Genomic DNA, 13024 nt, shown 5'->3' on the forward strand with positions numbered 1-13024 from the left:
TATTATTATTACTGCCCCAGCATCTCGCAACTCATGCAGGTGAGGAGCGACGGTGTGTATGTGTGTGTGTGTGTGTGTGTGTGTATATGTGTGTGTGATGGGAACAACATGGCAGGTTATGACAGCAGTACAACGGGAACTTACTCACTATCGTGCTCGGTCACACTGATCAGTTCTGCTCTGTCTGCATCTAGTCTCTTTCTTGCCTTCAACCTCTACGTTTGTCTGTCTGAACAAAAACCAAATAATCCAGTGTCATAGTAATGCACCATATATTTCATATGAACATCTGTTTCGATAAGGCAATATACACAATGTTATACAAGCAAGCTGGAGAGCAGAGAAGTGAAATTTGTCCGATGTTGTGGCGGCAGTTTGTCATATTACACACTGAAAACTAGAGTACACTGTATAATCATAATAATTGGAGTGCTCTTCTCTCTCCTTGTGTCAGCCAATGTAGTGCAGTCTCATCCGCAGATGAGAAATGAAACAACACTTTACATTTTAAATAAATCACTTTAAACAGGTTTTTGTCTTTTTTCTTTTTTCTCTTTACAAGTCCCGATGACTCATCCGTCCATTTATTCATCTAGTGTCCATCTCCCTGTTCTCTGGTGGTCCTCTGCCTGGACTTCTGTTTGGCCACACAGGGCCAAACATACGTTTAGACGTCCACTTCTCAAAGTGCACTTGTCAAGCTACTTCCCAAAGTCCAACCAAGTATTTGGTAGATAAAAGTCTATTTCCCCCCCCCAAAAAAGAACATTATGTGAGTATATGATGATGTTGTAATAATACTGGATACATTTTTAAGGCTCAGTTAATGTAAAAATGTGTCTTTAAAGCATCAGGAAAGCAGTAAACCATTTCAACCCAGTACCACACGCTAGAAAAAAAGGCCTTCTGGACTGAATCTGAAAGTCCAATCCACCCTTACACCAAAGCGTTCACTGGTTTCACCGTTCATCTGATCCCAACAGTTCAGTCACAGGGCTATTCACAAACAGGGGCTAATGGATGTTAATTCATATTGATGGGTACGGAACTATAGTGCTTTCACAGAGACGGGTACAAAAGCCATGCAATGATGAACCGAAGTTGGGGCAGGGGGGGGCAGAGCACTTTCGGACAAACTTTCCCAGAATGCCATGTTCCACAGGATGTCCCATAAAGGGGAAAGGGGTGGGGTTGCATTAGAGGGGGCAGAGGGGGCGCGTCCTCAGGTCTGGTCCAACCATTCAGCTCGCTTGGGAGCTTTGCACGTGTGTATGTCCACAGCTTCCTCACAGTCCTTACACTCCACGGCGCAGCACCATTTGAACTTGCACTCGCACTTAGTGATTTGCTTGACTCTCGTGGTGTCGTAGCCCCGCCCACAGCACATGACCTCACAGCCATCCGTGCCGCGTGATGTCTTGTTGCAGACCCGCCCAGCCGTGCCCAAGGAGCCTGCACAGAGCACAAAGAGTTAGCCAATAAAGTGAACTAAAGTTAGTTTCTGGTCTTTTATGTTTTACTTCTCTGACAATTCTTCTACTGAAAACAACAAATAAACATTAATCTGCAACTATTTTGATAATCCATTAATACCTTAATACATGTTTCAAGCTAAAAAGCCAGACATCACCTTCTCAATAGTGGGGAATTGCTGGAATTAAAAAATATATTTCTTTTTACTATTGGTTGGACACAACAAGTAATTTGATGTTACATTTGGCTTTCGGAAATGGTGATGGACACTTTTTTCTCAGAAAGAATAGATCTGTTGAGAGCTGGCAGTAGCAGCTCTATGTGTGGACACCACAGGCTTATGAGCCGCAGCAGTCGGGCTGTGTGGCCGCGCTAACCTGCTAACATGGGCGCCGAAATGAAAAGCAAGACGTGCTATACCAAGAGGGTTAGGTTACACAATTTAAATAGCTTAAATTAGTTGCTTTTGCTGTGCTACTTAAGCTATAAAACCAGACATAAAAAACTGTGAATTGACCCATTTAAAATGAGCTTAATTGATTCTATTGGTGTTAATATTGGATTTTAATTTTGTGACAGCGGTAGGGTTGAACAATTTAGAAAAAAAAAATCTAATTGCGATTATTTTGACTTATTTTGCAATGGTGATATGATTTGGGATATTAGAGGGACTGATGATTTCAATTATCATCATTATTCTCATTTTCATTGAAAAACATTACAATGCTTATGGAGTACTTTTTGTGTGGAGCTGTAGCAAACAAAGAGAAGAAGTGGAATATGTGTAGGCCATCTCTGCAGCACAACAATATTGAATTTGTATTTTGATTTACCCATTTCGCCTGCTTCGATTTGAAAATTGCTGTAGGCCGTATTGCAATTATCGACACAATTTAAATGAATTGTGCAACCCTACTTTGCAGCCATATTGCCAGCATTTTGTTGAAACTTCTGTAGTTCTTTTTACCAAGCGAGAGATATCGTAGATATTTACCCACTCAGAATTACAGCTCAGCTACTCAAAATTACGATTTGAAAGATATGATGCGACGGGATTAACCCTTGACAGCTTTAGGCTTGTTGTCAAAGACAAATAAAAACATGAATGCTCAATAGAATAGTTTTAAAAAGAAACACATCACCATCTCTGTCTAGACAAATGGAGTTAAGCTCAGGATATACAGTAAACAAGTTTATGTTCCAGGCTGGACCTTTACTAAATTTGCGTTATTACAAATATCATAGTTTCACTTTAGTTCATTTGAACCATTTGGTTCAATGTTGGATCTGCAGTGGCATCACCGTTGTTGAATGCATTTTGTAATGTTTAGCACTCTGTATATTGCCTAATGCAGTGGCATATTGTCTGTGTCTTATGTGAATGGCATCCCCACAGAGATTAGTGCTGGTGTTTCGTGTGAGAAGCTCCCTGTTTGAACTGCTACCTATCACAACAAGCTGCCCATAGAACAACAGACCCACACACACAACTATGCAGTGTTGGTAGAGTGGCCTATAGTTACACTGCCTTTCCCAAGCCACTGCTCCCTTTGAAGCCACTCTCTGTATGTGCATGTGTGTGTGTGTGCATGCATGTGCGTGTGAGGGTTAAATGGACAGTGGAGCGTGACAGACAGACAGGCTCTCACACTCTGAGGCCCACTCTGCCCTCCAGCTACGCTTAGTTCAGACAGACAGAGAGGGAGAGACTGTGACAGACAGAAATAGGTGATTTTTTTTTTTTAAATTAGCTGCTTGTGTCCCTAGGCTGTGGATTCCAATGGGAAGGTGAGAAAGAGGGGGAGGATGGACGATGGGACGAAGAGAGAGGGCAGACAAAGGGAGCGAGGAAGAACTGGACAGAGATTCTGAGTGATGGAGGTGTTGATGTCAACTATTGTAAAAGTTGGTTTGACAGTGTTTCATCCATCAACCGGCCAATCAGAAACAGTCATAACTAATTGGGTGTATTGTGCAAAGGTTGATCAACACTTCCTCTGACCATAGGGGTATGTGTATGTGTGTATATATATATGTATGTGTGTATGTGTTGACAGAGACTGATAGAGGTCAGGTGGTCACAGAACGTCCCCAGGGTACAAGGATATTACCTTCCACTGACATCACACAGGAGTCCTGCTGTGTTATCTGACTACCATTACACACACACACACACACACACACACACACACACACACACACACACACACACACACACACACACACACACACACACACACACACATTGACATTCACACACACACACAAACACACAGGTCATGCATGAACATACACACAACATACACTTAACACCCCTAAAACATAACACAGTCAAGACAATCCATCAACGGCCATGAGAAACTGCCTTTCTTCGTCTTTCAATCCAGTCCACCTTCTTCTTCTCTCTTTTTGCCGTTTTACCTGCTGTTTTGTCTTGTATGCAGTAATCCGGAGAGTTCTCAAAGTAGACCAGGTCGTTCTTGGTGGCCTTCCTGAAGGCTTTGTTCGCTACAGCGAAGCCTGTCCCGTCCTGATTCATCGTCACCTCGATGGCCCCGTTGTATTTCCTCCTCAGGTAGTCACCGGTCTTCCGGAAGTCTGACATGGCCATCCAACATGTCCGCAGTGTGCAAGAGCCGCTCACACCGTGACATTTACACTCCAGCTTCATGAACCGCTTCACTGCCTAAAAACAGAGAGAAGTGGTTATTGTGTGTATGTATTTAGCCATCTTGACATTTGGTTTTACATGTTCTGTAAATGCAGCGTTAAGACATAAAAATGTAACCTAATTTCATAAAAACATATTTCTCACCTAATGCTCTAGTGGTATCTAGTTCTTGTAGATAATATTTGGTTTCATCTGCCGAGGTTTCAAGATAGATATCCACCTCTGAGTTTTCTGCCTCCACTGCAAGACAATGGAGGTAAAAGGATTTTCACCCTGGATGATCCACAGATCTTAGTGAAGGCTTCATCTGAGCTACTAATAGTCCCTTAACTGTTGGACAGTGAAGTCCCTGGATTACCCAGAGATATGGAGACACGTGCTGTTGAATTCTCTGAAAGTGTTTTTTTCACAACTGTGAGCACCACAGACAAAATTCCTTTTACCGACATTGGGTTGGCGACAAGAAACTCAGATCCAATTTCAACTTTGTATTAACATGTGATCTGTAACTGAATATTGTATCTGTATAAGAACACATGTCAACGCAAGGTGTAAATGCAAGTTCTGAATGAAACAAATCTGAATGCAACCCTATAGCTTATCATATCTCCTAACAGTGCCTTGTAAGAGCCCCCCTGCAGGAGCACAGGACACGACCTGTGAACACTTATAACCTGACAATTATGAAGAGGTACAGATCAAATATTGAATCTTTTCCCACATTCAAACTTTTGACGTTTGAAATTCAAATAAAAACGGACAGCCCTAAAATGCACCCAGAATGCATTGTAATTTGGAATGGCATTGTATTGAGATTGGATCCCAGGAAGGTGTGAATGCGCTCTGTATACAGTTTGTCTGCGTTGTTAAGAAAATAATCTCTCGAACAAGTTGATGGGTAACGTAACTCTGGATCAACTAGTTTGTCTGCTCCACCTACATCATTATAGAGATTCGATCACAGTGCAGGTGGAACCTTGATAACAAGAACGCTTAATACCAGGAAAAAGCCTGTTATCATTACCAACATAACGTTACTAGAAAAGGATTGCATGTTAATACCAGGTGTAAATGGGGTCCAAGATGCAGATTTATCAAATCCCAAGCAAATAAAACATAAACCTGCAAAGCTAGATATATTACTAGATGTAATCTCGACATTTTTTCGTTATTTGGGTTAATTGATGCCGCTGTAATCACACACTTACTGTTCTGCCACAGCGGTTGTTGTGTAGGTTCATGAGTGCCCGTGCGTCTCGGACTGTCCTCTCTTTGGCATCTATGAAGGCTTTGGCAAACTTGATCCCATAGTTGATGTTATCACTACAGCCTCCCCAGTCAAACTCTCCTCTCTCATCGCTAGCCCGTCCCCGCTTGTGCGGGTCGCAGTTACACGTTTTCAGCTCCCCCTGGCTGCAGGCGCGAGTAAGCGCATACACCACTCCTGCTGAGGAGATGGCGTAGACGAATGCTGCTTCACGACTGCCTGAGAAAGAGAGAAAGCACAAAAGCAAAAAATAATAAAATATAGAGTATAGACTGAGGTAGAGGTTGAAATAACACAATCTATTATTGAATACAGAAATTGTAGTTACTGATATCATGAAATACAATAGATTTTGTACAGCCTAAAGACCTAAAAACTGTGCACCCCACATGCATGCACAGATACACTTAATGCCATGACCAGGCCTGGGTCTGAGCCATCAGAACATGAGGGTGCAGCTGACGGGGGCATATCAGGCCTGATGTGGAGTATAGGACAGCTCTGTTTAAATATTATCATGGAAATAATCCCAGCTGCGGGGCTCTCCTCTGCTCACATAAATTGTTTAAATACAGACACAGTGATACCCCATTAATCAGCACCAGGGTGATGTCATGACAGCATTTTCTACCATTGCTGTGCTTATCTGGTCTCTTTAGTTCCTTAGAATATGAGTCATCTATTGTGTGGCCAAAGACACACAGAGAATTAGATATAGTGTTTAGTCGCAGTTGCTTTTTGGAGCGCCCCTGGGAGTGAATACCTTTAAAAGACAACAGCCAGAGGCAGAAGAGCTTGTCCATCTTTAGTCACAGCCTAACAGACAAATGTGGTTTTCACTTGGTGCATCTGTACTTAAAAGTTGAAACGACTCAAATGCTGTTTCAGATAGAAGAAAATGATGCACCTGAAATTAGATTCTCATTTCCCCAGTGAGTAAATTAATCCTCTGTATGAATTGGCTTCTTGTGAAGTAAAAGCCAGATACTGAAAGCTTATATATTTTAATTACACTGTACATATAAAAGTCCAACTGGGAATCTTACAGGAAGCAGAGAGCTCCACTGTGTTGTTGTTAACGTCATATCTCAGAGTGTGGAGAACAGCCCCTGTGCTGCAGTGTTATTAAAGAGAAAAGCCATTGTTATAAACGCTGCAAAGCCGCTGCAGTGTGAGTTGATCAGCTGGTCTCATGCGTTGGTGGTCCACTCCACTAACATTAGCTAGTAGTCTCTGGGTGAGGGGGTACAAAGTATCCACAAGACACTTCTCTTTTGTCTTGCAGAGCTAACTATTAAAAATATTAAATAAAAAATGTGCCCAAATGCTTGCCTGTTTTGAAGATGAACTACAAAATGTACGTGCTGTCCATCGTCTGGGTGCTGCACTGTGCCCTTGTGGTTGAGTTAGCTTTTTTTGTACATCAACTTTATTAACTACGTACGAGAATTGTCTTTTCAGCATGTATGTCTTATTCACAATCATAGAAAGTAAGAATTGCAATTCATACGTTCAGCCATAACATTAAATTCAAATTGTCATGGCTCGTAATGATTTATCCACCTCCCTGGCCCCCTGACGACCATCTGGTACCAATGCTATGAAACATGACACATAATCATAAAGAATTTCTATTACATTTGCTGCTGAGGTTTGTGGTTACCAGAGCATGAATCCTGATGTTTTTGGTGACCATGCAAGCTTTCCATCTTTTTACTGACACACAAGAAACATCAGTATCTAATAAAACGTATACTCATGCTCCCCAGATGATGAACTCTTTCTATTTTGGACCCCACTTTAGGTTTCCTTTAACCTTCAGGTTGAAATGTCAACTTTGAATACCCAATAACTCATTATGTAATCAGCAGGTTGCTGTGAAGACATTCAGCTCCCAAGAGGATAAACCATTTTTAGACCTTGTCAACATAGAATGCCTTTCAGCCGTGTTTTTCAGTCATCCATCTCACGTGCATCTGACATGCCCAAGCTTGAATCAAAATGTCTTTTTTAGGCCACAACGGCCAGCCCCAGTTTGTATTTTAATCAAATCAGCTGTCTACACGGGACACATAATGGCTGGTGTTTCGCTTGTGCCTCACGCATGCAATATGAGGCAAAGAGTCTATGTATTTGTCTCTGAGCGCTGCCAAAACATGCATGACCACAACTGTCTCTGTTTCTAACCATGCTCACACACATAATTGTTTTAGTTTGATCGCAACCTCAAGGTTGCTGTTTTGGTCATTTGAATTTCCAACACTGTACTGCAGACTAACACATAAATACATGAGTGAAGCTATATTTCCTATGTTTAGGAATTGGGAAATACTGAAGTACCAGCACTTTAAAATAACATCACAAAAACTAGCTGATAGAGTACTGATAATAAATGAATAACAGTGGGGAACTTTTGTATCTGAAAACAATCTGAACCAGCCAAGGCTAGATGAGATTGTGTGGTCCAACCTACTTGCTCTATATTCACTGGAATGTCCTATTCTATCTCTAGGGTGAGGAGAAGGGGGCAGTGGGTGCTGTTGAGGCGGCGTGTGTGGGGGAGGATGGAGGAAGGTATTGCTGGTCATCATTCAAATCTGCGTTGTTTGTCTGACAGTGAGAATATCTCTCTAAATATTTACATCTACATTACTGTTTATTCCTGTCCTCCCCACACGCAGCCTGTATCTCCATATCTCCTGTTTTTTTCCATGCATTGTTAACCCCCCCACAAGCTTAGGATGGATGGAAGAGAGACAGTAGAACGTCTGATACTAAGTCTGTGGAGACAAGCACCTTATTTTATGCAGCCTGAATCCAGATTCACTACGATGAACGACTGTAAATTAAACCTTTACCTTTATGCCTTGCTCCAAAAGCAACAAATTCAAGAGAAAGCATATAGGCCACAACCATAACCCCAAAGATGTAGCATTAGATTAGCATTTTATTGGTTCCACTGCATGTAACAGTGACTTACAGGTGCATCACTGCGTACATGCCCTGCATTCAGAATGCAGCTGTAATGATAAATAATGGCTTCTGCAGTATTATTGCAAAATAATGTGTGATGGACAATTTATAGAACTTTTATCATTTAATCTTTCATGCAAAATAGCCAGCTGGTGGAGGACACCTTTCCTATCAGGTGTTTTTACAGAAGAGCCCCTGTCGCTCTATTATTCAATAAATATTCATGATTCAGACAGTGTGCAGTTATAAAACTCTTCATGAGGAGGAAGTATACATGCACTGTCTACAAAGAGAGTTGAAAAATACGTATGTTGTAACATGCATGTGCGCCCGTTTGCATATGTGTAAAGGCATGAATCTATTACACAGCACAGAGGTCTGGCAGGAGTGGAAAAACAAAATGATGACAAGCCTGCGTCTTGAAGCCTGTGTGTTTATTGACGAGGCATAAGGCATTACAACAGTCCATTAGGGTCTATAAACACGGAGCACCAGCGTACGTGAGAGGGAAAGATCGGAGAAAGAACAGAGTGAGCGGAGATGGACGGAGAGAAGAAGGGACAGGCCGTAAAAAATGAAGAAGGAGGAGAATGAAGAGTGAGATAGGGGCAGATGGGGCTCAGGTTCAGACTCAGTATCTCTACTCTTTGGCCACAATCAGTAATTAGACAGGAAGATATGTAGACACACCCATTGACTTACTCCGTAGCAAGACACGTCCAAACACGGTGTGGTCGCGGTCCAGTGTGCTGCAGTTCCAGCGGTGGTGTCTGAATTGGTGCTGGCACTCTCTGATCCACTCTTTGGTGCCCTCGCCGATGGCCTGCATGATGTCTGGGTGGCGCTGACAGAGTTGCCGCTGCTTATTCACCAAGCCTGGGATGTTGTCGCAGATCACACGGGCCCCCAGCGCACCAATGTACCTGCAGACGCAATAGACACACGAAACGTCTACTTCATTTAAAAGGACTCATATGCAGAATACAAAGTCACAGCAGTGATTGATGGAATATTGCAATTAATTAGTACACATAGGCGCCCTTATATGGTGGGGATTTACACATGTGGATACACACACGCTCGAAGGTGTTGAGTGGCGTGAACGAGAGCTGCAGTAACAGTCCTCTGTGAGTCAGAGTTCACTACACTTAACAGTTTAAGGTTTGCGAGCAGGAGGGGAGTGGAAACCATTTACTCTGCTCTCCAAATAAATAAGCACTTAACCTCTCCCCACAAGACCTGCGTGTGTGTGTGTGTGTTCAAATGTTTCCCAGTGGAATAGTTGAAATCATGTCGTCACAAATCAGAGCACGAAGTCTGGGGCCTCCAATAACCCTGTCAAACTAAGTCCCCATTTACTCACTTTACTCCTCTCTGTCTTCTGTCTGTTCGCTCTCATGCTCACCATACTCACAGTTCTCTTGCATGCCTCCAATCTTTCTCCCTGCCTTGATAAAAGAGACTCCTACAGTATCCTAAAAAAATAAATGCTGCGTTGAGATTACCACGAAAATATTACCCGAAAGCTAATTGTGTGTGCATGAGACCTCTTGCAGCTCGGTGGCTGCAGGGTTTTGGCGGGTCAGCGAGTGGAGGTCAGGGAGCGTGTAGCTGTGTGGTCGTGTTTTACGAGGTTGGGCGAGAGGATGGAGATGGCTCTCTGCTCCCAAGAGTGGGATTAGAGAGGAGGAATAAGAACAGAGTGCTCATCAAAGGAAAGAGCCAGAGCAGCAATTCACACTTAATTTTCTCTCTGAGAGTCAGGAGGACTTGTGGATTTAATAGGATAGTAAATCATTATCCACAGGTCTAAAACAACATGCTGTGAAGCCCTGCGACTATACAGTGAATCATAGAAGAAAGACAAGTGGGACGCAAATGGAAGGCTTTTATTGACTTCTGATGACGCAGCTGATATTACATCGACCTCTGTTGCCATGCCATCTTCTCAAGCGCTATTGAATCACAAGAAACACTAAAAAAGACGAATAATCTGATCGTTTTCTTAAATGTTATCAGTAACTTTTTATATTTTACAAAAAAAATCTAATTTCATGAGAATGCATGTATTATGGTGTCTTTGTATTACATTATTTATGCTTTTTCACCTTTCTCAAATGGCTCGAACATCCCACTATCATAAAGCCCCGGATCTGTCATCACTTATTGTACACCCACAGAAATGTGATAAACAGTTAGAGACTGTATCCCCTAAACTAAATTCCCCTCAAAGCCAATAATGCCCAAAGCCTCTACACACACGCTGGTCCCACTACTCCCCATAACTGCTTTTAATCTACACAAACTATTAGGCATTCCATCACTCCCATACCCGCCCACACACAGACACTTCTCTCATAAACACACTCACACACATGGATATTTTCACGTATGTTATTGCGCAGGCAACGAGATATTTTGTTCAACCCTCACCTATGCTCTAGATGGCTGGTTTTGGGGTATTTTAGTGAAGTAATTTGCGCGTGGTACCTGGTGAATTAATGACTGCTCTGCCTTGTTGAACGCAGGCCCCATCCTTTGCTCAACACGCGCTCAGCCAACAGCGCCAATATAAATTACATTTATCGCTCTATTATTATTGCACAATGTGGCAGGCCAACAAACTGACATGAAGATAAAATGCCTATCAGGAAGTAAATCTGAAAGACGCTTGAATAGTTCACAAACTAATAATAAATAGGTTATTTTAATGTTCCATCGTGTTTCTCACTCTTTTTTCAGGAGCAAATCATTTTGAATTAAATTGAGTGGTGATAGATAAAAACACATTTGCGTTTCTCATTGCAGTCGTTTCCCCATAAAAAATCACAAGGCAACGCATTCATTCGTGACAAATAATAGCCTATGAAACACTTTTTGTTTTTAATAAACCGCAATGTGTTTAAATGATTTGCTGCAAAAATGCACAAATAAGACCAAGAATGCTAAAGTTTAAAATGTTGCAACATCGATGCAAAAAAGCACTGTCGGCATATACAGTGACTCGGCGATAATAAATGATCAAACCCTCAAACCTCATAATGTCTACAGATCGCTGCCTTGAATTAATTGGAACGTGTTTTGCTTTTGCTTTTGGAAAGGGGTTATTATGGTCATCATACGTGAAATTCGTTGGCAATTTGAATCCCTGAAGTTTCTATCGAAAGACTAAGGCTATAGGCAGAAGTCCCAGCTCCATTTCAAATGATTAAGATCAATGATTGATGTTCAAAATCATGTGCCATTTCCTTCCCTTTCACAGTTAGGCTCCCGATCAAATTTAGTTAATAATAATAATAATAATCATCATTTAGGGTACTTAGCAGTTCTTCCAAAAACAAATTCGGATCCCCTAAATGTTGGCAGGCAGGTAGGCCTGTAGGTGTGATGTCTGCAGACAATACTCACCACCATGAAGAGTCCACTCGAGGCGTCACCAGCAGCAGCAGCAACAGACACGCACAGTAAATCCTCGAACTGGCACCGTGGTTTTGGCATGAAGAAGACCGGGGTGAGAGTTTGGCTCCCGGCGAACCACAGCTCCGAATCCGGGCAGCCCGGAGGCTCAGAATCCTGTTTAAACCCAACATGACTCTACGCTTTTTTTTTTAACCACGAAAAGTTCCCCAAAAATTAAAGATTTGGGGGGGGGGGGGGGGGGCTTTAACAAACGAGGTTTGATGTGATGTCGGTTAAGCACCCATTCAGAAGGTAGGCCTCATTATCCAGTGTGTAGCTCCATATTAATAGCGCGACTGTCAGGAGTGTGAGGAGCGCGTTTTCGGTGCCATGTGCGCACCAGACTCTCCACTGAGCACTTCTGGCTGCCGACAGGAGGTTTACCTGACCACACGAGCAACAAGTGTTTTTTCACCTCTCCAGTCAGGTCCCCAACACGTATCCTTGATTTTGCCTTAGTTCAGAGGCAGAAATAGGATCCGAATCACAGCTGGAGCCAAAATGTGGGAGTTGCGTGACTCGCAGCAGTTCTGTCGACTTTGTGACTCTGTGCTGGGTCGGATGCTTACACTGGACCTCTCCTTTATCAGTGCGCTGTGGACAGAGTCAGAGCTGGGAGGGAGGGAGAGAGAGATGAGGGAGGGCTCGCTGCTGACGGCTCCTCTTGCCCATTGGGCAGATGCAGGGGTTACAGAGTTTAATAGGAAGGAGATATTAAAGAGGGATGGATGGAAGTGTCTCTCTGTGTGTGTGTGTGTGTGTGTGTGTGTGTGTGTGTGTGTGTGTGTGTGTGTGTGTGTGTGTGTGTGTGTGTTGCTGGGGTTAAGGGGCGATGGTGCTGTTGTGGTCGAGTTGAGACGGTCCGAATGTGAGAAGTGCATCTGTAACCCCAATAGTTATAATTGATGATGGCGCCTTCATTTTGTAAAATTTTGTAAAACTGGATAATTAAATCACACGAAAATGTGTTTTTTTCATATTTTAAAAGGGTATTTTCCGTTCTTGATTAATGATGCAATCATTGGGTGCAGCAAAATAACCAGAGACCAAATACCCTGCATACACCAAGTATATGTTGGAAATCCAATTGTTAATTGCAGCCACAGATTTATTTTAGTGGCTATGGTATTCACCCAGATATCATTTTATCCAACATCTATTGTTATTGTCAATTCATTATA

The 13024-nt window shown here is 42.5% G+C and overlaps 1 protein-coding gene across 1 annotated transcript; it reads right to left on the bottom strand.

The window, feature by feature from the left end:
• Window positions 1-1222: 1222 nt before the first annotated feature.
• Window positions 1223-11974, bottom strand: LOC142949505 (protein Wnt-2b-A). The gene is made up of 5 exons (XM_076091190.1): window positions 11793-11974; window positions 9087-9307; window positions 5353-5630; window positions 3895-4159; window positions 1223-1452 (listed from the first exon to the last, which is right to left on the bottom strand). Exons 1-5 carry the CDS (start codon window positions 11972-11974, stop codon window positions 1223-1225), a joined length of 1176 nt encoding a protein of 391 aa, XP_075947305.1.
• Between the last annotated feature and the right edge of the window lie 1050 nt (window positions 11975-13024).

Source organism: Anarhichas minor, unplaced genomic scaffold, assembly GCF_050575085.1.
Source record: "Anarhichas minor isolate MPS153535 unplaced genomic scaffold, ASM5057508v1 ptg000003l, whole genome shotgun sequence".
NCBI classification, from domain to species: domain Eukaryota; kingdom Metazoa; phylum Chordata; class Actinopteri; order Perciformes; family Anarhichadidae; genus Anarhichas; species Anarhichas minor.